The 26,979-nt window shown below is 44.9% G+C and overlaps 1 protein-coding gene across 2 annotated transcripts in view; it reads right to left on the bottom strand.

The window, feature by feature from the left end:
• Positions 1 to 26,979, bottom strand: part of SFXN4 (sideroflexin 4) — a 214,338-nt gene that overhangs the window by 95,591 nt on the left and 91,768 nt on the right. For both annotated transcript variants that reach the window (XM_077257875.1, XM_077257876.1), the window contains exons 4-5: positions 15,933 to 15,959; positions 15,707 to 15,761 (exon numbers count right to left, since the gene is read on the bottom strand). In XM_077257875.1, coding sequence (XP_077113990.1) covers positions 15,707 to 15,761; positions 15,933 to 15,959 — 82 coding nt within the window. The remainder of the gene's footprint in view (positions 1 to 15,706; positions 15,762 to 15,932; positions 15,960 to 26,979) is intronic.

Below are 26,979 nucleotides of genomic sequence, written 5' to 3'. Positions count from 1 at the left end.
ACGTACCAATATTATTACATCTTTTACTTGGTGCGTTCCGCCAGTCCTAACACAGAGTAGCTGTAGATATATACAAAGGAGCTGTATATATACAGTATATAAAGAGGAGCTATGAATATATAGTATATACAGAGAAGCTGTGGATATATAGTATATACCCAGGAACTGTAGATAATATATACGGAGGAGCTGTAAATATAAAGTATATACAGAGGAGCTGTGGATAATATCAACACTGGAGCTGTGGATATATAGTATATAGAAAGTAGCTGTAGATATATAATATATACAAAGAAGCTGTATATATACAGTTGTGGCCAAAAGTATTGACACCCCTGCAATTCTGTCAGATAATACCCAGTTTCTTCCTGAAAATTATTGCAAACACAAATTCTTTGGTATTATTATCTTCATTTAATTTGTCTTAAATGAAAAAACACAAAAAAAATGAAGCAAAAAGCAAAATATTGATCACTAGATGGTGGCCCGATTCTAACGTATCGGGTATTCTAGAATATGCATTGCTCAGCGCCGTAGTATATTGTCCAGCGATGTAGTATATTGCCCAGTCACGTAGTATATTGCCCAGTCACGTAGTATATTGTCCAGCGATGTAGTATATTGCCCAGTCATGTAGTATATTGCCCAGTCACGTAGTATATTGCCCAGTCACGTAGTATATTGCCCAGTCATGTAGTATATTGCCCAGTCACGTAGTATATTGCCCAGCGACGTAGTATATTGCCCAGCCACGTAGTATATTGCCCAGGAACGTAGTATATTGCCTAGCCACGTAGTATATTGCCCAGCCACGTAGTATATTGCCCAGCCACATAGTATATTGCCCAATTACGTAGTATATTGCCCAGCCACGTAGTATATTGCCCAGTCACCTAGTATATTGCCCAATTACGTAGTATATTGCCCAGCGACGTAGTATATTGCCCAGTCACATAGTATATTGCCCAATTACGTAGTATATTGCCCAGTCAACTAGTATATTGCCCAATTACGTAGTATATTGCCCTGCGACGTAGTATATTGCCCAGTCACATAGTATATTGCCCAGCGACGTAGTATATTGCCCAGTGACACAGTATACAGCACAGAGTACAAAGTTGGGGACACACAGGGTTAATAGCGGCGGTAACGGAGTGCGTTACCCGCAGCATAACGCGGTCCATTACCACCGGCATTAACCCTGTGTGAGCAGTGACCGGAGGGGTGTATGTGGGCGCCGGGCAGTGAGTGTGGGGAGTAAGGAGCGGACATTTTTTTTCGGACTGTGCGCGTCGCTGATTGGTCGCTGCAGCCATGACAGGCAGCTGGCGAGACCAATCAGCGAACGAATAACCGCGACAGACAGACGGAAGTACCCTTAGACAATTATATAGTAGATTTCACACAAAACTCCAAAAATGGGCCCGACAAAAGTATTGGCACCCTCAGCCTAATACTTGGTTGCACAACCTTTAGCCAAAATAACTGCGACCAACCGCTTCCGGTAACCATCAATGAGTTTCTTACAATGCTCTGCTGGAATTTTAGACCATTCTTCTTTGGCAAACTGCTCCAGGTCCCTGATATTTGAAGGGTGCCTTCTCCAAACTGCCATTTTTAGATCTCTCCACAGGTGTTCTATGGGATTCAGGTCTGGACTCATTGCTGGCCACCTCATAAGTCTCCAGTGCTTTCTCTCAAACCATTTTCTCGTGCTTTTTGAAGTGTGTTTTGGTCATTGTCCTGCTGGGAGACCCATGACCTCTGAGGGAGACCTAGCTTTCTCACACTGGGCCCTACATTATGCTGCAAAACTTGTTGGTAGTCTTCAGATTTCATAATGCCATGCACACGGTCAAGCAGTCCAGTGCCAGAGGCAGCAGAGCAACCCCAAAACATCAGGGAACCTCCGCCATGTTTGACTGTAGGGACCGTGTTCTTTTCTTTGAATGCCTCTTTTTTTCTCCTGTAAACTCTATGTTGATGCCTTTGCCCAAAAATCTCTACTTTTGTCTCATCTGACCAGAGAACATTCTTCCCAAAACGTTTTAGGCTTTTTCAGGTAAGTTTTGGCAAACTCCAGCCTGGCTTTTTTAGGTCTCGGGGTAAGAAGTGGGGTCTTCCTGGGTCTCCTACCATACAGTCCCTTTTCATTCAGACGCCGACGGATAGTACGGGTTGACACTGTTGTACCCTCGGACGGCAGGGCAGCTTGAACTTGTTTGGATGTTAGTCGAGGTTCTTTATCCAACATCCGCACAATCTTGTGTTGAAATCTCGTCAATTTTTCTTTTCCGTCCACATCTAGGGAGGTTAGCCACAGTGCCATGGGCTTTACACTTCTTGATGACACTGCGCACGGTAGACACAGGAGCATTCAGCTCTTTGAAGATGGACTTGTAGCCTTGAGATTGCTCATGCTTCCTCACAATTTGGTTTCTCAAGTCCTCAGACAGTTCTTTGAGCATGGAGAAAAGAAAGAAGACCAATGTGGTACACATAAGGACACAGGACAGAGGTTGAGTCAAATTTAATCCATGTCAACTGGCTGCAAGTGTGATTTAGTTATTGCCAACACCTGTTAGGTGCCACAGGTAAGTTACAGGGGCTGTTAGTTACACAAATTAGAGAAGCATCACATGATTTTTCGAACAGTGCCAATACTTTTGTCCACCCCCTTTTTATGGTTGGTGTGGAATTATATCCAATTTGGCTTTAGGACAATTCTTTTTGTGTTTTTTCATTTAAGACAAATTAAGTGAAGATAATAATACCAAAGAATTTGTGTTTGCAATCATTTTCAGGAAGAAACAGAGTATTATCTGACAGAATTGCAGGAGTGTCAATACTTTTGGCCACGATTGTACAATATATAAAGAGGAGCTGTGGATATATAGTATATACAAGAAGAGCTGTGCATAATACATACACAGGAGCTGTGGATATATAGTATATACAGAGGAGCTGTGGATATATAGTATATACAGAGGAGCTGTGGATACATAATATATACAGAGGAGCTGTGGATATATAGCATATACAGAGGACCTGAGGATAATTTTACATACATAGGAACTGCGGATATATAGTATATACAGAGCAGGACTACAGAAGGGAGCTGTGGATATATTGTATATAAAGAGGAGCTGTGGATATATAATATATACGGAGGAGCTGTAGATAATATTGTATACACAGGAGCTGTGGATATAATGTATATACAGAGAAGCTGAGTATAATTTTTCACACATTGAAATTGTGGATACATAGTATATACAGAGCTTGACTACAGAAGGGAGTTGTGTATTCATAGTACATACAGATGAGCTGTGGATATATAGTATATACAGAGGAATTGTGGATCTATATTATATACAGAGGAGGTGTGGATATATAGTATATACAAAGGAGATATAAATAATATATACAGGGAAGCTGTGAATAATATTATATACATAGAATCTGGGGATATACAGAACATACATAGGAGTTGTGGATATATAGTATATACAGAGGAGCTGTAGATAATATTATAAACAATTGTTACCATCCACCTTTCGTGTCTCCCTTTTCCTATAGATTGTAAGCTTGTGAGCAGGGCCCTCGCTCCTCTTGTATCTGGTGATCGGGGCCCTCGCTCCTCTTGTATCTGGTGATCGGGGCCCTCGCTGCTCTTGTATCTGGTGATCGGGGCCCTCGCTCCTCTTGTATCTGGTGATCGGGGCCCTCGCTCCTCTTGTATCTGGTGGTCGGGGCCCTCGCTCCTCTTGTATCTGGTGATCGGGGCCCTCGCTCCTCTTGTATCTGGTGGTCGGGGCCCTCGCTCCTCTTGTATCTGGTGATCGGGGCCCTCACTCCTCCTGTATCTGGTGATCGCGGCCCTCGCTCCTCCTGTATCTGGTGATCGGGGCCCTCGCTCCTCCTGTATCTGGTGATCGGGGCCCTCACTGCTCCTCTTGTATCTGGTGATCGGGACCCTCACTCCTGTATCTGGTGATCGGGGCCCTCACTCCTGCTGTATCTGGTGATCGGGGCCCTCGCTCCTCTTGTATCTGGTGATCGGGGCCCTCGCTCCTCTTGTATCTGGTGATCGGGGCCCTCGCTCTTCTTGTATCTGGTGATCGGGGCCCTCGCTCCTCTTGTATCTGGTGATCGGGGCCCTCGCTCCTCTTGTATCTGGTGATCGGGGCCCTCGCTCCTCTTGTATCTGGTGATCGGGGCCCTCGCTCCTCTTGTATCTGGTGATCGGGGCCCTCACTCCTGTATCTGGTGATCGGGGCCCTCATGATATGGTATGAAATATCATATAAGTTTAGTTTCTCTTGCTAGCCTGCTGTGGGCTAAGCCCCCTGTTATGATCTGGTGACCTTGGAGCCGCATGAAACTTTCTCTGGAGTCGGTGGAACCTGTACTGACCACAAATCCTGAACTAACACCGCAACTAGAAGTAGCCGTGGGGTGCGCCTAACATACCCTAGACACCTTGACACAGCCGGAGGACTAAATACCCCTATAGATGGAAATAGGAATGCTACCTTGCCTCAGAGCAGACCCCCAAAAGATAGGCAGCCCCCCACGAATAATGACTGTGAGTAGAAGAATAGACACACGCAGGTAGAAAACAGGATTTAGCAAAAGAGGCCACTCTAGCTAAATAGGAAAGGATAGGACAGATTACTAGGCGGTCAGTATTAAAACCCTTCCAAAAATATCCACAGCAGATAATACAAAAAGTTCCACAATCTAACTAAAGACATGGAATGTATATCTGCCACTCCACAGAATCCAACAAGACTGAGAAAATACTGACACAATCTAAGCTGGACAAGAAAACACAAAGAATAGCACTGAATTGTGAAGCACATAGCATGTGTGCCACAGGAAAAAAAAAACAGACACTTATCTTTGCTGATTTGGCAGAAAGGCAGGAGGAACCAAGCAGAGGTCCAACACCTCCCAACAACAATTGAAAACTGGCAAGGACTAATGAATCCTGCACGCCTAAATACCCCAGTCAGAACTGCAATCAGCAGATACACCTGACCAGGACTGCAACTCAGGGGCAACTGCATTACCACCTACAACCACCGGAGGGAGCCAAAAGCAGAATTCACAACAGTACCCCCCTTGAGGAGGGGTCACCGAACCCTCACCAGAGCCCCCAGGCCGATCAGGACGAGCCAGATGAAAAGCATGAACCAAATCAGCAGCATGGACATCAGAAGCAAAAACCCAAGAATTATCCTCCTGGCCATAACCCTTCCATTTGACAAGGTACTGAAGCCTCCGCCTCGAAAAACGAGAATCCAAAATCTTCTCAACCACATACTCCAACTCCCCATCAACCAAAACATTGGCCGGAGGATCAACAGAGGGAACAACGGGCACCACATATTTCCGCAATAAAGATCTATGGAAGACATCATGGATAGCAAAAGAGGCCGGAAGCGCCAATCGAAAAGACACCGGATTAATAATCTCAGAAATCCTATGAGGACCAATAAACCGAGGCTTAAACTTAGGGGAAGAGACCTTCATAGGAACATGACTGTTGTGAATTCCGTTCTTGGGCTCCCTCCGGTGGTTGTAAATGGCACTTTTGTGACTTCTGCCCTTGGGCTCCCTCCGGTGGTTTTGAGTGGAACTGCTGCTCCTTGGGTTTAGCATTGCAGCTGCTTCCACTGATCGTCTCTCCTGGCTCTGCTATTTAGCCTGGCTCTAGTCTTCAGCCAGTGCCAGCTGTCAATGTTTCTTGGTTGGATTCAGATCTCTCCTTGGATTTCTCTGATTGCCTGTCCATTTCAGCAAAGATAAGTCATTGCTTTTCTTTTGGTTGTCCACTTGCTGTGGACTTAATCGTTCAGCTCATGTTGTGTTTTTTCTTGTCCAGCTTGTCTGTATGATATATTCAGCTTAGCTGGAAGCTCTGGGGAAGCAGATTTGCCCCTCCACACCGTGAGTCGGTGTGGAGAATTTTTGTAAACTCTGCGTGGATTTTTAGCTTTTAATACTGACCGCACAGTATCCTTTTCTATCCTGTCTATTTAGTTAGTATTGGCCGCCTTTGCTAAATCTTGTTTTCATTCTGTGTATGTCATTTCCCTCTCCACTCACAGTCAATATTTGTGGGGGGCTATCTTTCCTTTGGGGGTTTTCTCTGAGGCAAGATAGCTTTCTGTTTCTTCTGTTTCCATCTTTAGGGGTAGTTAGTTCTCAGGCTGTGACGAGGTGTCTAGGGAGTGACAGGAACATCCCACGGCTACTTCTAGTGTTGGTGTTAGGATTAGGAACTGCGGTCAGTACAGATACCACCTCCTCAGAGCTCGTCCCATGTTGCTCCTTAACCACCAGGTCATAACACATGACGGGAAGACAACCAAACCAAATCCCCAACCCGAAGCTGGGAACCAACACACCGACGACGGTTAGCAAAACGTCGAGCCTCCTCCTGAGACAACACCAAATTGTCCACCACATGAGCCCAAATCTGCTGCAACCTGTCAACCACAGAATCCACACCAGGACAGTCAGAAGGCTCAACCTGCCCAGAAGAAAAACGAGGATGAAAACCAAAATTACAAAAAAAAAGGCGAAACCAAAGTAGCCGAACTAGCCCGATTATTAAGGGCAAACTCGGCCAATGGCAAAAAGGCCACCCAATCATCCTGATCGGCAGACACAAAGCATCTCAAATAAGTCTCCAAAGTCTGATTAGTTCGCTCGGTCTGGCCATTTGTCTGAGGATGAAATGCAGAAGAAAAAGACAAATCAATGCCCAGCCTAGCACAAAAGGCCCGCCAAAACCTAGAAACAAACTGGGAACCTCTGTCGGACACAATATTCTCCGGAATACCATGCAAACGAACCACATGCTGAAAAAACAATGGAACCAAATCAGAAGAGGAAGGCAACTTAGGCAAAGGCACCAAATGAACCATCTTAGAAAACCGGTCACAAACCACCCAGATGACCGACATCTTCTGGGAAACCGGAAGGTCTGAAATAAAATCCATAGAAATATGCGTCCAAGGCCTCTCAGGGACCGGCAAAGGCAAAAGCAACCCACTAGCGCGGGAACAACAAGGCTTAGCCCGCGCACAAGTCCCACAGGACTGCACAAAAGAACGCACATCCCGCGACAAAGAAGGCCACCAAAAAGACCTACCAACCAAATCTCTGGTACCAAAAATACCAGGATGACCAGCCAACACAGAACAATGAACCTCCGAAATCACCCTACTAGTCCATTTATCAGGAACGAACATTTTCCCCACTGGACAGCGGTCAGGTTTGTCAGCCTGAAATTCCTGAAGAACCCGTCGCAGATCAGGGGAGATGGCAGAAAGGACCACCCCTTCCTTTAGAATGCCGACCGGTTCAAGGACCTCCGGAGAATCAGGCAAAAAGCTCCTAGAGAGGGCATCAGCCTTAATATTCTTAGACCCTGGAAGATACGAGACCACGAAATCAAAACGGGAGAAAAACAAAGACCATCGAACCTGTCTAGGATTCAGCCGCTTGGCAGACTCAAGGTAAATCAGATTTTTACGATCGGTCAAGACCACAATACGATGCTTGGCTCCCTCAAGCCAATGTCGCCATTCCTCGAACGCCCACTTCATAGCCAACAATTCCCGATTGCCGACATCATAATTACGTTCAGCAGGCGAAAATTTTCGGGAAAAGAAGGCACATGGTCTCATCAAGGAACCATCAGAATTTCTCTGAGATAAAACGGCCCCTGCCCCAATCTCAGAAGCGTCAACCTCAACCTGAAATGGAAGAGAAACATCTGGCTGATGCAACACCGGGGCAGAAGTAAATCGGCGTTTAAGCTCCTGAAAGGCAGAGACAGCCGCAGAGGACCAATTCGTCACATCAGCGCCCTTTTTTGTCAAATCGGTCAGGGGTTTAACCACACTGGAGAAGTTAGCAATGAAACGGCGATAAAAATTAGCAAAGCCCAAAAATTTCTGGAGACTCTTCACGGATGTGGGCGGAATCCAATCATGAATGGCCTGAACCTTAACCTGAGGGAGAAAAAATAAAGCCCAAAAAAGAAACCTTCTGCACTCCAAAAAGACACTTAGACCCCTTCACAAATAAAGCATTGTCACGAAGGATCTGAAAAACCATCCTGACCTGTTTCACATGAGACTCCCAATCATCGGAAAAAATCAAAATGTCATCCAAATATACAATCATGAATTTATCAAGATAATTCCGGAAAATATCATGCATGAAGGACTGAAAAACAGATGGAGCATTAGAGAGCCCGAATGGCATCACAAGGTATTCAAAATGGCCCTCGGGCGTATTAAACGCAGTTTTCCATTCGTCACCCTGCTTAGTACGAATAAGATTATATGCCCCTCGAAGGTCAATCTTAGTAAACCAACTAGCCCCCTTAATCCTAGCAAACAAATCGGAAAGCAAAGGCAAAAGGGTATTGAAATTTGACCGTGATCTTATTCAAGAGGCGATAAGCAATACAAGGTCTCAAGGAGCCATCCTTCTTGAGAACAAAAAAAAAATCCCGCTCCCAATGGTGAAGACGATGGCCGAATATGCCCTTTCTCCAAAGACTCCTTAATATAACTCCGCATGGCGGTATGTTCAGGCACAGAGGAAGGAGGAGATTGACATCAAAGGAACGTCACCATGAACTCCCTGACAACCCCAACTAGTCACAGACATAGATTTCCAATCCAACACCGGATTATGTACCTGCAACCATGGAAAACCCAGCACAATAGCATCATGCAAATTATGCAACACCAAAAAGCAGCTAGTTGGTCTACACGAGAAGCTAATCCCTGAACATCCATGCTAGCACACAGCTCTTCAGTCACCCAGAGGAAAAGAGGGAAGGAAAGACAAAACAGACTGCAGAAAAAAAAATGGCTCAGCACTTTTCTTCCCTTCTTCTGAGATGCATTTAACTCATTGTGGCCAGTTGTACTGTTACGATCCGGTGACCCTGGAGCCGGTGGTACCTGTACTGACCGCAATCCTAATACTGCCACCGCAACTAGAAGTAGCCGTGGGATGTACCTAACCAGGCCTAGACACCTCGACACAGCCGGAGGACTAAATTCCCCTAAAGGTGGAAATGGGAAATCCTATCTTGCCTCAGAGCAGAGCCCCAAAGGATAAGCAGCCCCCCACAAATATTGACTGAGAGTTTAAGAGGAAATACGTACACAGGCAGAAAAAACAGAGTTTAGCAAAAGAGGCACTTCTAGCTAAATAGAAAAGGATAGGACAGAGTTCTAAGCGGTCAGTATTAAAACACTAGAAAAATCCACAGCAGAATATACTATATACTACATCTAACTAAAGACATAGGATGTATATCTGCATCTCCAGAGAAACCAGCATGACAGAAAAATCCAAACAAAGTCTAAGCTGGACAAAAACACAATAGATTGCACTGCACATAAAAGCACACTGCATGCGTGCTACAGAGAACCAAAACTAGACACTTATCTTAGCAGAAATGACAGCAGGGCAAGTGGAGTCAGACAGAGATGCAATCCCTCCAAGATACAATGGACAACTGGCAGGGATTGATGGATCCTACAAACCTAAATACCTAATAGAGCTGCAATAAGCAGAAACACCTGCCCTGGCTATAATCCAGAGACCACTGCACTACCACTAACAACCACCGGAGGGAGCCCAAGAGCAGAATTCACAACACAGGGCACCGGCCTTAGATGTAGAGGCCACCGCTGAATCCACTTTTGGGACTTTCATCCACTGTGTCAGATCACTATCGTCAAAGGGATACCTTCTTTTTGCTGATGACGGCAGGAAACCTTTGTCCTGTTTATCCCACTCCCGTTTTATAAGGGTCTTAACCGTATCCACTACCGGGAATGTCTTACGACTCTTCTGGCACAAGCCCGCAAACATTATGTCTTGTGCAGATCTTGGTTCCCTGTTCTCTGCAACACCCATGGTTGCTCGGACTCCTTTCACTAACAAATCCATGTTATCCACTGAAAAACATGGCCTTCCCTCTTCCTCTGAGGAGGATGGTGACAAGGAGCGGGAACATTCACCTTCTTGCAGGGACGGACTAGATCCCGGAGATATGTCCCTGCTCGGCCTTCCATGGCGGCTGCCTCTAAGGGAATCGTTTATTTCTTCCCTGATGACTGCTCTAAGGTCTGATGATCGAAGGGGAGCTTCCTCTTCTAAGGTCTGACAGATGCACGCCTGGCAAAGCCTTTTAGCATAACTGTCAGGCATTGGAGTCGTGCATAAAGCACATTGCTTGTGCTTAGATTTAGATGATTTTTTCCCCTAAAACAAAGCACAAAAATAACGGACCATATCAGCACCAGGAGCATTGTTAACACTCACCATAAGGCTGAATCTGTGAATACTGGTTTTGGAGGAGAAGGATCCACCTGTGACGCTGGGGCGCTCGCACGCTGCTGCCCTTGTACCACGCTGCTGCTGCTTCTTGAGCGGCTACCGCTCTTGCTGCGCTGCTCCGGTCCCTCTCCCTGAGGGTGCTCGGCGTCCCCTACTGAGGACATTGCTGCATGCTTCATTCAACAGCCGCCGCTCTTTTCATAACGCTGCAGCGCTCCTCCCCCGGCTTACCCCGGAAGTGTAAGAACTACTTCCGGGTTCACCAGCACCGGTGAGAACGCTGAACCCGCGCCAAACAGCGGACCAGGACGGCACTGCCCGACTCCTGGGACGCGCTCCGCGTGGCCAGACGAGGGGGGGGTCTGCACGCAGGACACCCCCGACGCTGCTTCCGGGCCCCCAATTCTGCCGTTCCTTAAAGATACCGCGCAGAGGCATGGTGGACTCGGGTGAGTTCTCCTGCAGGCTCCCGCCGTCCGGACAGGAACCCAAACTAGAGTGGTGAGGGGGACCGCCCCTTTAAATCCTGTAGGTTCCTCCGGATGGAGGGCGGATCCCCTCTCTCGTAGGGGTGCTGTAGTGGCGATAGGAAAATACACCATAACATTTGAGGTTGATTTCTTCTCAGCACACCAATACCCCAAATGTGGTGGAAAATTACTGCTTGGGCGCACTGCAGGGCTTAGAAGGGATGGAGCGCCGTTTGAGTTTTGGAATACGAAATTGGCTGTAATCAATAGCGGATGCCATGCGGCATTTAAAGGACCCTTGTTGTGCCTAAACTGTGGAAACCCCCCACAAATGATCCCATTTTGGAAACTAGACCCCTCAAGGAATTTATCTAGATGTGTGGTGAGCACCTTGAATGTTCAGCCATGGAAAAAAAAAAAAAATCACACTTTTCCCACAAAAAATGTTGCTTAAGCCACAATTGTTTTATTTTCTTTAGGGTAAAAGGAGAAAATGGATGCCAAAATTTGTTATGCAATTTTTACTGAGTACGCAGATACCCCACATGTGGGGGAAAATGACTGCCTGAGCGCATGGCAGGGCTAGAAAGGGAATGAGCGCTATTTTGGCTGGAACAAGTCACGGATACCATGTCACATTTGAAGAACCCCCGACATGTCAAAACAGCAGAAATCCCCACAGGCGACCCTTTTGTAAACTACACCTCAAGGAATTCATCTAGGGGAGTAATGGGTATTTTAAACCTTCAGGCGATTAACAAACTTGTATAACATTGTGCTGAGTAAATGAAATATTACTATTTTTTTCCACTATATGCTGCTTTGACCCTAAGTTAGAAATTTTCAAAAGGGATAATACGAGAAAACAAACAGTGCAATTTGTTGTGCAGTTTCTCTTGAGTATATCAATACCTCATGTGTGGTCGAAAACTACTTTTGCGGCACAGTGCAAAGCTCAGAAGGGAAGTAGCACCATATTACAGTGCAGATTTTGGTGCACTGGTTTGAGGGGGCCATGTTACATTGGCAGAGCCCCTGGGGTTCCAGAACAGCAGAACCCCCATGTATGACTCAACTTTACAAACTACACCTCTCAATGAGTTCACCTAACGGAGCAGTGATCATATTGACACCACAGGTGAGTCACTGAACTTTACACCATTGGGCAGTGAAGAAAAAATTGTTAGATTTTTACCACAAAAACATTGTTTTAGCCCAGATTTTACATTTTCACACTGGGAAATGAAAAAAAAATGGCATCAAAATTTGTCCCACACTTTCTGCTGAATGTAGAAATCCCCCATATGTGGCTGTACAGTACTACTCAGCCACACTGCGAGACTCGAGAGGGAAGGAGCGCTAGTTGGCTCTTGGAGAACAAACTAATTTACAATAGTTTGCAGATTCCATATACAGAGCGCCTAACTGACAGAAGAGAAGAATCCCCCCTCAAGTGACCCCATTTTGGAAATTATACCCCTTTGGGAATTTATCTACAGGTGTAGTGACGATTTTGACTCCATGGGTGTTTTCCAGAAACAAGCAGCAGTGGATGCTGCTGAGTGAAAATTGCAAACTGCCGTTGTAGTGACCAGTACGTTGTAGTGACCAGTACGTTGTAGTGACCAGTACGTTGTAGTGACCAGTACGCTGTAGTGACCAGTACGCTGTAGTGACCAGTACGTTGTAGTGACCAGTACGCTGTAGTGACCAGTACGTTGTAGTGACCAGTACGTTGTAGTGACCAGTACGCTGTAGTGACCAGTACGTTGTAGTGACCAGTACGTTGTAGTGACCAGTACGTTGTAGTGACCAGTACGTTGTAGTGACCAGTACGTTGTAGTGACCAGTACGCTGTAGTGACCAGTACGTTGTAGTGACCAGTACGCTGTAGTGACCAGTACGTTGTAGTGACCAGTACGCTGTAGTGACCAGTACGTTGTAGTGACCAGTACGCTGTAGTGACCAGTACGTTGTAGTGACCAGTACGCTGTAGTGACCAGTACGTTGTAGTGACCAGTACGTTGTAGTGACCAGTACGCTGTAGTGACCAGTACGTTGTAGTGACCAGTACGCTGTAGTGACCAGTACGTTGTAGTGACCAGTACGTTGTAGTGACCAGTACGTTGTAGTGACCAGTACGTTGTAGTGACCAGTACGTTGTAGTGACCAGTACGCTGTAGTGACCAGTACGTTGTAGTGACCAGTACGCTGTAGTGACCAGTACGTTGTAGTGACCAGTACGCTGTAGTGACCAGTACGTTGTAGTGACCAGTACGCTGTAGTGACCAGTACGTTGTAGTGACCAGTACGCTGTAGTGACCAGTACGTTGTAGTGACCAGTACGTTGTAGTGACCAGTACGCTGTAGTGACCAGTACGTTGTAGTGACCAGTACGCTGTAGTGACCAGTACGCTGTAGTGACCAGTACGCTGTAGTGACCAGTACGTTGTAGTGACCAGTACGTTATAGTGACCAGTACGTTGTAGTGATCAGTACGTTATAGTGACCAGTACGTTATAGTGACCAGTACGTTGTAGTGATCAGTACGTTGTAGTGACCAGTACGTTGTAGTGACCAGTACGCTGTAGTGACCAGTACATTATGCCCAGCTCATGCTTCTGGACACACGCACCCGTAAATTAGGAGGGCTCTCATCACTACAGGAATGCAAAACATGTGGACGCTAAATGAAGTTTACACACACTGGGGCTCAGAAGGGAGGGAGGCATTTGAGAGCTCAGAATTTGCTCAGTTTGTTTTGGGGAGCAGTGGCCATTTCCCTTTTCCAGAGCCTTTATACTATCAGTAACATGGACGCCCATATATTTCCCTTAACAGATGACAGACCTGAGTGAGGGCTTGCTTTTTTTTTTGTGGACCGAGTTGAGGCTTTTATTTTACCTAACGTTTGGGATCACATTTTATCCGGCGTTCTACGCTGACCACTTACTTTGGGGTTTCCATCTAAATCTCAGAGTGACGAGATTCAGATGAAACCACCGAGGGATCCATTCACTATAATGAGGCAGCAGAGTTACTCTGGACTCCGTCTGGCCTCTTTTCGGCAGTGTCCTTTCCAGAAGTGCACAAAACTATGGTGGACCGTGCTTTTATGCACACCTAACAAGACGTACACCGCCGGATCACAGGTCCTCATCATAGAGAATCTTCCGCCAGGGGATTCGTCTGAATCACGTATTTCAGAGATTTACACGGAAACCCCAGTGTAAGCGCTCAATGCAGAGCGCAGGATAAATGTGCGTCGAGCCTTACTGCGATCCTTGAGAGCCAGAATGAAAAAAAATCAACAGCAAGTGAAGAATTGGTTTTATTTACAGTATTACGCCGTTCCTCGTGCGGTATAAGTGATTAGGCGACTTTATTCTTCCGGTCGGTGCGATTACAATGATTTATAGCGGGTTTTATGTTTGGCTGCGGTCACACACTAAAAGACGCTTCTTATTGCAAAATAAGGTTTTTTGTATCACCATATGTTGAGAGCTAGAATTTTTTCATATTTCGGCTGACAGTCATGTTGGGGCTTGATTTTTGCTGGACAAGTTGATGTTTTTTATTAGTACCATTCGGGCACATGACATCTTTTGATCGCTTTGTATTCTGATTTTTTTGAGACAGAAAGAACGAACACCAGCTATTCCGGAATTTTTTTTTTTTTTTTTTACATTTATAGAATTTTTTTTATATTTTGAAGCTTTTACACAAAAACTATTTTATAGAAAAACTTTTTGCATCGCTTTATTCTGAGAGTGATAACTTTTTCCGCTGATGGAGCTGTGTCGGGCTAGTTTTTGGAGGTACCATTTTTATTCACATTCGTTTTTTTAATCGCATTTATGGCACTTTTTGTTCGGCTGTATGATGAAGCAGTTTTTTTTCCTTTTTTTACGGTATGCAAGAAAGTGGGACAGTTCTATAGATCAGGTCGTTCTGGATGCAGCGATACTAATTAATGCGTACTTTTTGTTTTTACCTAAACATAAGTATTTAATGATTTAATGTTTTTTTTTTTTGGTTTTTTTTTATGGCTTCTTTTTTTACTTTTTTACTCAGTCTCTGCATGGAACTTCAATTTTTATTTTTGTGATCACTGGTCTCATGCATTGCAATACATGCGTATGGCAATGCATGAGACCTGTCAGTTTTACACTGGCAGATTGCTGGCCGAGTCTAATAGGCTACCACCGCTGGCCGACCCGGAGGTCATCATGTGACAATGCACGGATCTCCCGTGATGAGATCACGTCTCATCATGGGGGGCGCCGGAGAGGTGAGTGAAGCAGTGATCTACCTCTACTATCTTCTAAATGCTGGAAGATGGCAAAGGGTTAACATCATTGGGATGAGGTCACCTGTCATGGTAGAGGGGGATCTGGGGGTATTAACCTGCAGGCACCATAAGATCTAGGGGGAGAGTCACTGGTGGGGGAGAGTCACTGGTAGAGGAGGATCTGGGTGAGTTTTCATACTTTTTAAGGTTGAAAGTAGAAATGAATTCATTGCGTTCAGCCTATAAGGTAACAGTGTAATCTACAAGTAGGTTAACAGCACAATGTCCATCAGCAGCTTCTAAAGCCTTCAGGAAACGGTCATGTAATGTAAGAGGCACAGACTCGCGGGACAGGAGCGTAACACGACCGATGTACAAACTGCTAGTGCAAGTACAAACTGCTAGTGCAACTTCAGCTGGAAAATGAAGCTTAGTTCTGGGCACCAGATCATAGAAAGGAGGCGCCGGAGCTTGGCTTACTGCAGGTCACGGTGAAGCCCACTGGAGAGGCGCCGCTGCCCTCCACATCTACTCCTGCAGCACACCACATTAAGCTCACCTGGTGGCCTGAAGATTAGCGGGAGGACGTGGCCAGAATCTGGGTGAATAGAGGCCTGAAAATAAAATCAGTAGGAAAATTACATCACATTACACGTAAAATGCATGTAAGCATAAATCTCCACCACAGAAGACCCCCAAACCCCAGGAAAAAGCAGCAGACCTGCCCCACCGAGCAGATCCACTGAACAGGAGCAGTGACCCCCGAGAACGAAGCTGTCACTCACCGTACAAAGCTTCATGGCCTCCGAGACCTGCATGAAACAACATGATCATTAAGAGCCATCTTCTATATAATCGTCTAATTCTGTCTGTCTGTAAAGGAAATCCCGCGTCCCTGATTGGTCGCGCCAGCCGCCCGATCAGCGACAGGCGCAGTTCTGTCACAGTGCCACGTAGTTCAGTCACGTTTACTGACTAAGTTCTGTCAGTCAGTGCCACGTAGTTCAGTCACGTTTACTGAACAAGTTCTGTTAGTCACATTGCCACCTGGTTCAGTCACGTTTTCCTGAACAAGTTCTGTCAGTCACAGTGCCACGCAGTTCAGTCACGTTTACTGAACACGTTCTGTCAGTCACAGTGCCACGTAGTTCAGTCATTTACTGAACAAGTTCTGTCAGTCACAGTGCCACGTAGTTCAGTCACGTTTACTGAACAAGTTCTGTTAGTCACAGTGCCACGTAGTTCAGTCACGTTTACTGAACAAGTTCTGTTAGTCACAGTGCCACGTAGTTCAGTCACGTTTACTGAACAAGTTCTGTCAGTCACAGTGCCACGTAGTTCAGTCACATTTACTGAACAAGTTCTGTTAGTCACATTGCCACCTGGTTCAGTCACGTTTTCCTGAACAAGTTCTGTCAGTCACAGTGCCACGTAGTTCAGTCACGTTTACTGAACAAGTTCTGTCAGTCACAGTGCCATGTAGTTCAGTCACGTTTACTGAACAAGTTCTGTCAGTCACAGTGCCACGTAGTTCAGTCACATTTACTGAACAAGTTCTGTCAGTCACAGTGCCACGTAGTTCAGTCACATTTACTGAACAAGTTCTGTCAGTCACAGTGCCACGTAGTTCAGTCACGTTTACTGAACAAGTTCTGTTAGTCACAGTGCCATGCACAAATATATTATAGTGTCGTTGTACTTCTTTCGTCCGATGATTTATTTAAATACTGTTAGATATTCATCTAATGGTTTATATATTTTGATGATCTGTTTAATAATTTTGTTCAGTTGTATTAATTGTATTAATTAGTTGTATTCTATGAGCAATAAAATGTAATGATAATGTATGTATTTTACCCGGAAAATCCTGTGTATTCATCGCATTATTCTTAACTCTTCATAAATAAACTACATACATATTCTAGAATACCCGATGCATTAGAATCAGCCCACCATCTAGTACAACATATTCACCAGAACAGACAGCGCACAGTACCACAGCCATCATCCTGTATATATTCACACATATACACAGTGTACGCCTCCTCCTGTCCTGTATATATACACTGCACAGTACCACTCCTCCTGTATATATACACTGCACAGTACCACTCCTCCTGTATATGTACACTGCACAGTACCTCTCCTCCTGTATATATACACTGCACAGTACCACTCCTCCTGTATATATACACTGCACAGTACCACTCCTCCTGTATATATACACTGCACAGTACCACTCCTCCTGTATATATACACTGCACAGTACCACTCCTCCTGTATATATACACTGCACAGTACCACTCATCCTGTCCTGTATATATACACTGCACAGTACCACTCCTCCTGTATACATACACTGCACAGTACCACTCCTCCTGTATATATACACTGCACAGTACCACTCCTCCTGTATATATACACTGCACAGTACCACTCCTCCTGTATATATACACTGTACAGTACCACTCCTCCTGTATGTATACACTGCACAGTACCTCTCCTCCTGTCCTGTATATATACACTGCACAGTACCACTCCTCCTGTATATATACACTGCACAGTACCACTCCTCCTGTATATATACACTGCACAGTACCACTCCTCCTGTATATATACACTGCACAGTACCACTCCTCCTGTATATATACACTGCACAGTACCACTCCTCCTGTATATATACACTGCACAGTACCACTCCCCTGTATATATACACTGCACAGTACCACTCCTCCTGTATATATACACTGCACAGTACCACTCCCCCTGTATATATACACTGCACAGTACCACTCCCCCTGTATATATACACTGCACAGTACCACTCCCCCTGTATATATACACTGCACAGTACCACTCCTCCTGTATATATACACTGCACAGTACCACTCCTCCTGTATATATACACTGCACAGTACCACTCCTCCTGTCCTGTATATATACACTGCACAGTACCACTCCTCCTGTATACATACACTGCACAGTACCTCTCCTCCTGTCCTGTATATATACACTGCACAGTACCACTCCTCCTGTCCTGTATATATACACTGCACAGTACCACTCCTCCTGTATATATACACTGCACAGTACCACTCCTCCTGTATATATACACTGCACAGTACCACTCCTCCTGTATATATACACTGCACAGTACCACTCCTCCTGTATATTTACACTGCACAGTACCGCTCCTCCTGTATATATACACTGCACAGTACCACTCCTCCTGTATATATACACTGCACAGTACCACTCCTCCTGTATATATACACTGCACAGTACCACTCCCCTGTATATATACACTGCACAGTACCACTCCTCCTGTATATATACACTGCACAGTACCACTCCTCCTGTATACATACACTGCACAGTACCTCTCCTCCTGTCCTGTATATATACACTGCACAGTACCACTCCCCTGTATATATACACTGCACAGTACCACTCCCCCTGTATATATACACTGCACAGTACCACTCCCCCTGTATATATACACTGCACAGTACCACTCCTCCTGTATATATACACTGCACAGTACCACTCCTCCTGTATATATACACTGCACAGTACCACTCCTCCTGTATATATACACTGCACAGTACCACTCCCCCTGTATATATACACTGCACAGTACCACTCCCCCTGTATATATACACTGCACAGTACCACTCCTCCTGTCCTGTATATATACACTGCACAGTACCACTCCTCCTGTATATATACACTGCACAGTACCACTCCTCCTGTATATATACACTGCACAGTACCACTCCTCCTGTATATATACACTGCACAGTACCACTCCTCCTGCCTCTGTACAGTGGGGCAAAAAAGTATTTAGTCAGTCAGCAATAGTGCAAGTTCCACCACTTAAAAAGATGAGAGGCGTCTGTAATTTACATCATAGGTAGACCTCAACTATGGGAGACAAACTGAGAAAAAAAAATCCAGAAAATCACATTGTCTGTTTTTTTATCATTTTATTTGCATATTATGGTGGAAAATAAGTATTTGGTCAGAAACAAAATTTCATCTCAATACTTTGTAATAAATCCTTTGTTGGCAATGACAGAGGTCAAACGTTTTCTGTAAGTCTTCACAAGGTTGCCACACACTGTTTTTGGTATGTTGGCCCATTCCTCCATGCAGATCTCCTCTAGAGCAGTGATGTTTTTGGCTTTTCGCTTGGCAACACGGACTTTCAACTCCCTCCAAAGGTTTTCTATAGGGTTGAGATCTGGAGACTGGCTAGGCCACTCCAGGACCTTGAAATGCTTCTTACGAAGCCACTCCTTCGTTGCCCTGGCGGTGTGCTTTGGATCATTGTCATGTTGAAAGACCCAGCCACGTTTCATCGTCAATGCCCTTGCTGATGGAAGGAGGTTTGCACTCAAAATCTCACGATACATGGCCCCATTCATTCTTTCATGTACCCGGATCAGTCGTCCTGGCCCCTTTGCAGAGAAACAGCCCCAAAGCATGATGCTTCCACCACCATGCTTTACAGTAGGTATGGTGTTTGATGGATGCAACTCAGTATTCTTTTTCCTCCAAACACGACAAGTTGTGTTTCTACCAAACAGTTCCAGTTTGGTTTCATCAGACCATAGGACATTCTCCCAAAACTCCTCTGGATCATCCAAATGCTCTCTAGCAAACTTCAGACGGGCCCGGACATGTACTGGCTTAAGCAGTGGGACACGTCTGGCACTGCAGGATCTGAGTCCATGGTGGCGTAGAGTGTTACTTATGGTAGGCCTTGTTACATTGGTCTCAGCTCTCTGCAGTTCATTCACTAGGTCCCCCCGCGTGGTTCTGGGATTTTTGCTCACCGTTCTTGTGATCATTCTGACCCCACGGGGTGGGATTTTGCGTGGAGCCCCAGATCGAGGGAGATTATCAGTGGTCTTGTATGTCTTCCATTTTCTAATTATTGCTCCCACTGTTGATTTCTTCACTCCAAGCTGGTTGGCTATTGCTGATTCAGTCTTCCCAGCCTGGTGCAGGGCTACAATTTTGTTTCTGGTGTCCTTTGACAGCTCTTTGGTCTTCACCATAGTGGAGTTTGGAGTCAGACTGTTTGAGGGTGTGCACAGGTGTCTTTTTATACTGATAACAAGTTTAAACAGGTGCCATTACTACAGGTAATGAGTGGAGGAAAGAGGAGACTCTTAAAGAAGAAGTTACAGGTCTGTGAGAGCCAGAAATCTGGATTGTTTGTTTCTGACCAAATACTTATTTTCCACCATAAAATGCAAATAAAATGATAAAAAAACAGTTGTGATTTTCTGGATTTTTTTTTCTCAGTTTGTCTCCCATAGTTGAGGTCTACCTATGATGTAAATTACAGACGCCTCTCATCTTTTTAAGTGGTGGAACTTGCACCATTGCTGACTGACTAAATAATTTTTTGCCCCACTGTATACACTGCGCAGTACCACTCCCCCTGTATATATACACTGCACAGTACCACTCCCCCTGTATATATACACTGCACAGTACCTCTCCTCCTGTCCTGTATATATACACTGCACAGTACCACTCCTCCTGTCCTGTATATATACACTGCACAGTACCCTCCTCCTGTATATATACACTGCACAGTACCACTCCTCCTGTCCTGTATATATACACTGCACAGTACCACTCCTCCTGTCCTGTATATATACACTGCACAGTACCACTCCTCCTGTCCTGTATATATACACTGCACAGTACCCCTCCTCCTGTCCTGTATATATACACTGCACAGTACCACTCCTCCTGTCCTGTATATATACACTGCACAGTACCACTCCTCCTGTCCTGTATATATACACTGCACAGTACCACTCCTCCTGTATATATACACTGCACAGTACCACTCCTCCTGTCCTGTATATATACACTGCACAGTACCACTCCTCCTGTACTGTATATATACACTGCACAGTACCACTCCTCCTGTCCTGTATATATACACTGCACAGTACCACTCCTCCTGTCCTGTATATATACACTGCACAGTACCGCTCCTCCTGTCCTGTATATATACACTGCACAGTACCACTCCTCCTGTATATATACACTGCACAGTACCACTCCTCCTGTATATATACACTGCACAGTACCACTCCTCCTGTATATATACACTGCACAGTACCGCTCCTCCTGTCCTGTATGTATACACTGCACAGTACCACTCCTCCTGTATATATACACTGCACAGTACCACTCCTCCTGTATATATACACTGCACAGTACCACTCCTCCTGTATATATACACTCCACAGTACCACTCCTCCTGTTCTGTATATATACACTGCACAGTACCACTCCTCCTGTATATATACACTGCACAGTACCACTCCTCCTCTCCTGTATATATACACTGCACAGTACTACTCCTCCTGTCCTGTATATATACACTGCACAGTACCACTCCTCCTGTCCTGTATATATACACTGCACAGTACCACTCCCCCTGTCCTGTATATATACACTGCACAGTACCACTCCTCCTGTATATATACACTGCACAGTACCACTCCTCCTATCCTGTATATATACACTGCACAGTACCACTCCTGTCCTGTATATATACACTGCACAGTACCACTCCTCCTGTCCTGTATATATACACTGCACAGTACCACTCCTCCTATCCTGTATATATACACTGCACAGTACCACTCCTCCTGTCCTGTATATATACACTGCACAGTACCACTCCTCCTGTCCTGTATATATACACTGCACAGTACCACTCCTCCTGTCCTGTATATATACACTGCACAGTATTCCTCCTGTATATATACACTGCACAGTACCACTCCCCTGTATATATACACTGCACAGTACCACTCCTCCTGTATATATACACTGCACAGTACCACTCCTCCTGTATATATACACTGCACAGTACCACTCCTCCTGTCCTGTATATATACACTGCACAGTACCACTCCTCCTGTCCTGTATATATACACTGCACAGTACCGCTCCTCCTGTATATATACACTGCACAGTACCACTCCTCCTGTCCTGTATATATACACTGCACAGTACCACTCCTCCTGTCCTGTATACATACACTGCACAGTACCACTCCTCCTGTATATATACACTGCACAGTACCACTCCTCCTGTATATATACACTGCACAGTACCACTATTCCTGTATATATACACTGTACAGTACCACTCCTCCTGTCCTGTATACATACACTGCACAGTACCACTCCTCCTGTATATATACACTGCACAGTACCACTCCTCCTGTATATATACACTGCACAGTACCACTCCTCCTGTATACACAAACTGCACAGTGCCACTCCTCCTGTCCTGTATATATACACTGCACAGTACCACTCCTCCTGTATATATACACTGCACAGTACCACTCCTCCTGTATATATACACTGCACAGTACCACTCCTCCTGTATATATACACTGCACAGTACCACTCCTCCTGTCCTGTATATATACACTGCACAGTACCACTCCTCCTGTCCTGTATATATACACTGCACAGTACCGCTCCTCCTGTATATATACACTGCACAGTACCACTCCTCCTGTCCTGTATATATACACTGCACAGTACCACTCCTCCTGTCCTGTATATATACACTGCACAGTACCACTCCTCCTGTATATATACACTGCACAGTACCACTCCTCCTGTCCTGTATATGTCAGGGTGAAAAGATATATCTTTATACACTTTTTGTACTTTTATATTCTTATGCTGTGAAACAATAAGTTTTCCCCTTGCTTGCGGATGCTAATGTAACTATATTTAAAAAGGCTGCCAGTATTCATAGTTACATAGTTACATAGTTATTGAGGTTGAAGGAAGACTTTAAGTCCATCTAGTTCAACCCATAGCCTAACCTAACATGCCCTAACATGTTGATCCAGGGGAAGGCAAAAAAAACCCATGTGGCAAAGAGTAAGCTCCACATTGGGGAAAAAATTCCTTCCCGACCCCACATACGGCAATCAGACTAGTTCCCTGGATCAACGCCTTATCAAGGAATCTAGTGTATATACCCTGTAACATTATACTTTTCCAGAAAGGTATCCAGTCCCCTCTTAAATTTAATTAATGAATCACTCATTACAACATCATACGGCAGAGAGTTCCATAGTCTCACTGCTCTTACAGTAAAGAACCCGCGTCTGTTATTATGCTTAAACCTTCTTTCCTCCAGACGTAGAGGATGCCCCCTTGTCCCTGTCTCAGGTCTATGATTAAAAAGATCAGCAGAAAGGTCTTTGTACTGTCCCCTCAGATATTTATACATTAACATAAGATCACCCCTTAGTCTTCGTTTTTCCAAACTAAATAGCCCCAAGTGTAATAACCTGTCTTGGTATTGCAGACCCCCCAGTCCTCTAATAACCTTGGTCGCTCTTCTCTGCACCCGCTCTAGTTCAGCTATGTCTTTCTTATACACCGGAGACCAGAACTGTGCACAGTATTCTAAGTGTGGTCGCACTAGTGACTTGTATAGAGGTAAAATTATGTTCTCCTCATGAGCATCTATGCCTCTTTTACTGCATCCCATTATTTTATTTGCCTTTGTAGCAGCTGCCTGACACTGGCCACTGAATATGAGTTTGTCATCCACCCATACACCCAGGTCTTTTTCATTGATGGTTTTGCCCAGAGTTTTACAATTAAGCACATAGTTATACATCTTATTACTTCTACCCAAGTGCAGGACCTTACATTTATCCCCATTAAAGCTCATTTGCCATTTATCAGCCCAAGCTTCTAGTTTACATAAATCATCCTGTAATATAAAATTGTCCTCCCCTGTATTGATTACCCTGCAGAGTTTAGTGTCATCTGCAAATATTGAAATTCTACTCTGAATGCCCCCTACAAGGTCATTAATAAATATGTTAAAAAGAAGAGGGCCCAATACTGACCCCTGTGGTACCCCACTACTAACCGTGACCCAGTCCGAGTGTGCTCCATTAATAACCACCCTTTGTTTCCTATCCCTGAGCCAACTCTCAACCCACTTGCACATATTTTCCCCTATCCCCATTATTCTCATTTTATATAACAACCTTTTGTGTGGCACCGTATCAAAAGCTTTTGAAAAGTCCATATACACTACGTCCACTGGGTTCCCTTGGTCCAGTCCGGAACTTACCTCTTCATAGAAGCTGATCAAATTAGTCTGACATGAACGGTCCCTAGTAAACCCGTGCTGATACTGGGTCATGAGGTTATTCCTCTTCAGATACTCCAGTATAGCATCCCTTAGAATGCCCTCCAGGATTTTACCCACAGTAGAGGTTAAACTTACTGGCCTATAATTACCGAGTTCAGTTTTTGCCCCTTTTTGAATATTGGCACCACATTTGCTATACGCCAGTCCTGTGGTACAGACCCTGTTATTATGGACTCTTTAAAGATTAAAAATAATGGTCTATCAATGACTGTACTTAGTTCCTGCAGTACTCGGGGGTGTATCCCATCCGGGCCCGGAGATTTGTCAATTTTAGTGATTTTTAGACGCCGCTGTACTTCCTGCTGGGTTAAGCAGGTGACACTTAATGGGGAATTTTTATCACTGATCATATTGTCGCCATGGGATTTTCTTTTGTAAATACTGATGAAAAAAAGTCATTTAGCATATTGGCTTTTTCCTCATCCTCATCCACCATTTCACCCAGACTATTTTTAAGGGGGCCAACACTGTCATTTTTTAGTTTCTTACTATTTATATAGTTAAAGAATATTTTGGGATTATTTTTCCTCTCTCTGGCAATGAGTCTCTGTCTCAATCTTTGCTGCCTTGATTTGCTTTTTACAGAATTGATGTAATTTTCTGTATTTATTTAATGCCTCCTCACTACCTACTTCCTTTAATTCTCTATATTCTTTCTTTTTGTCCCTTATTGCGCCCCTTACAGCTCTATTTAGCCATATTGGTTTCCTCCTATTTCTAGTATGTTTATTCACATACGGTATATACTGTGCACAGGTCCTATCCAGGATGCTAATAAACGTCTCCCATTTTCTTTGTGTATTTTTATGTCTCAGGATAACGTCCCAGTTAATTGCACCAAGATCATCTCTCATCCGATGGAAATTTGCCCTCCTGAAGTTTAGTGTCCTTGTCACCCCTCTACTACACATCTTATTAAAGGAGACATGAAAACTTATTATTTTGTGATCACTATTCCCCAGTGACCCCCAACCCTTATATTTGATATGCGGTCTGGCCTGTTGGTTAATATTAGGTCTAGCAGTGCCCCCCTTCTTGTTGGGTCCTGAACCAGTTGTCAGAGGTAATTGTCTCCCATAGTTCAGACCCCGATTACCTTTGCTGGAACTGCAGGTTTCTGTTCCCCAATCTATTTCAGGGTAGTTGAAGTCCCCCATAATAATGACTTCTCCTTGAGTCGCAGCTTCATCTGTTTGCTTTACGAGGATATTCTCCATTGCTTCCATTATTTTTGGAGATTTATAACAAACCCCTATCAGTAATTTATTATTTTTTCCCCCTCCCCTTATCTCCACCCACAGGGACTCTACATTTTCATTAGATTCACCTATATTATCACGCAGGATGGGTTTTAAGGCAGATTTTACATATAGACACACCCCTCCCCCTCGCTTATCTGTACGGTCATTTCTGAACAGACTATAGCCCTGCAAGTTAACAGCCCAGTCATGGCTCTCATCCAGCCACGTCTCAGATATCCCCACCATGTCATCATTATGCTCCAACAACATTAGTTCTAATTCATCCATTTTGTTGGCGAGGCTTCTGGCATTAGTATACATGCACTTGATGTTACTCTCTGTACCTCTATTCTTTCTTAAATTACTAACTGTTCTAACCCCACCCCCCATGCCACCGCCACCCCCAACTTCCTTATTTGTGCCCAGGTCTCTATCTGCACTATCTTCCCCTCCTATAAAATGAATACCCTCCCCCCCAATCCCTAGTTTAAACACTCCTCCAACCTTCTAACCATTTTCTCCCCCAGCACAGCTGCCCCTTCCCCATTGAGGTGCAGCCCGTCCCTAGCGTAGAGCCTGTAGCCAACTGAGAAGTCGGCCCAGTTCTGCAGGAACCCAAACCCCTCCTTCCTACACCAATTCTTGAGCCACTTATTAACCTCCCTAATCTCCCGTTGCCTCTCTGGCGTGGCACGTGGTACAGGCAGTATTTCAGAAAATACCATGTTGGAGGTCCTTGCTTTCAGCTTGCAGCCTAATTCCCTGAAATCATCTTTAAGGACCTTCCACCTACCTCTAACTTTGTCATTTGTGCCAATGTGCACCATGACCGCTGGGTCCTCACCAGCCCCTCCCAGTAATCTGTCCACCCGATCAGCGATGTGTCGGACTCGAGCGCCAGGTAGGCAGCACACCGTTCGACGATCCCTGTCTTTGTGACAGATTGCCCTATCTGTTCCCCTAATAATTGAGTCCCCCACTACCAGCACCTGTCTGGCCTGCCCTGCTCTCCTATTTCCCTCCTTACTGGAGCAGTCACTCCTCCGGCTTTCAGAGGACATGCCTGGCTGCAGCAGTGCTACCCCTGTACTGGCACCCCCCTCATCTGCCAACTTAGCAAACTTATTGGGGTTATTCACCTATGCCCTAGTTTCGTTTCAGAGAAGCTAAGTATCATTTCTCTGAAATCGAAACCTAAGATACATGAAGAGAAGAGAATCCACCAGATGACGTCAGGACTAATCAGAAAGACTGAATACTAGACATATATTGCTTAAACCAAGCCTAACTCTGCCTATTGCACGCCCTCCCCGAATACACTACATGATGCTGTATATCAGGAAATAAAGTT

Source organism: Ranitomeya variabilis, chromosome 4 (assembly GCF_051348905.1).
Source record: "Ranitomeya variabilis isolate aRanVar5 chromosome 4, aRanVar5.hap1, whole genome shotgun sequence".
NCBI lineage: Eukaryota > Metazoa > Chordata > Amphibia > Anura > Dendrobatidae > Ranitomeya > Ranitomeya variabilis.
This window is presented reverse-complemented; position numbering and strand designations above follow the sequence as displayed.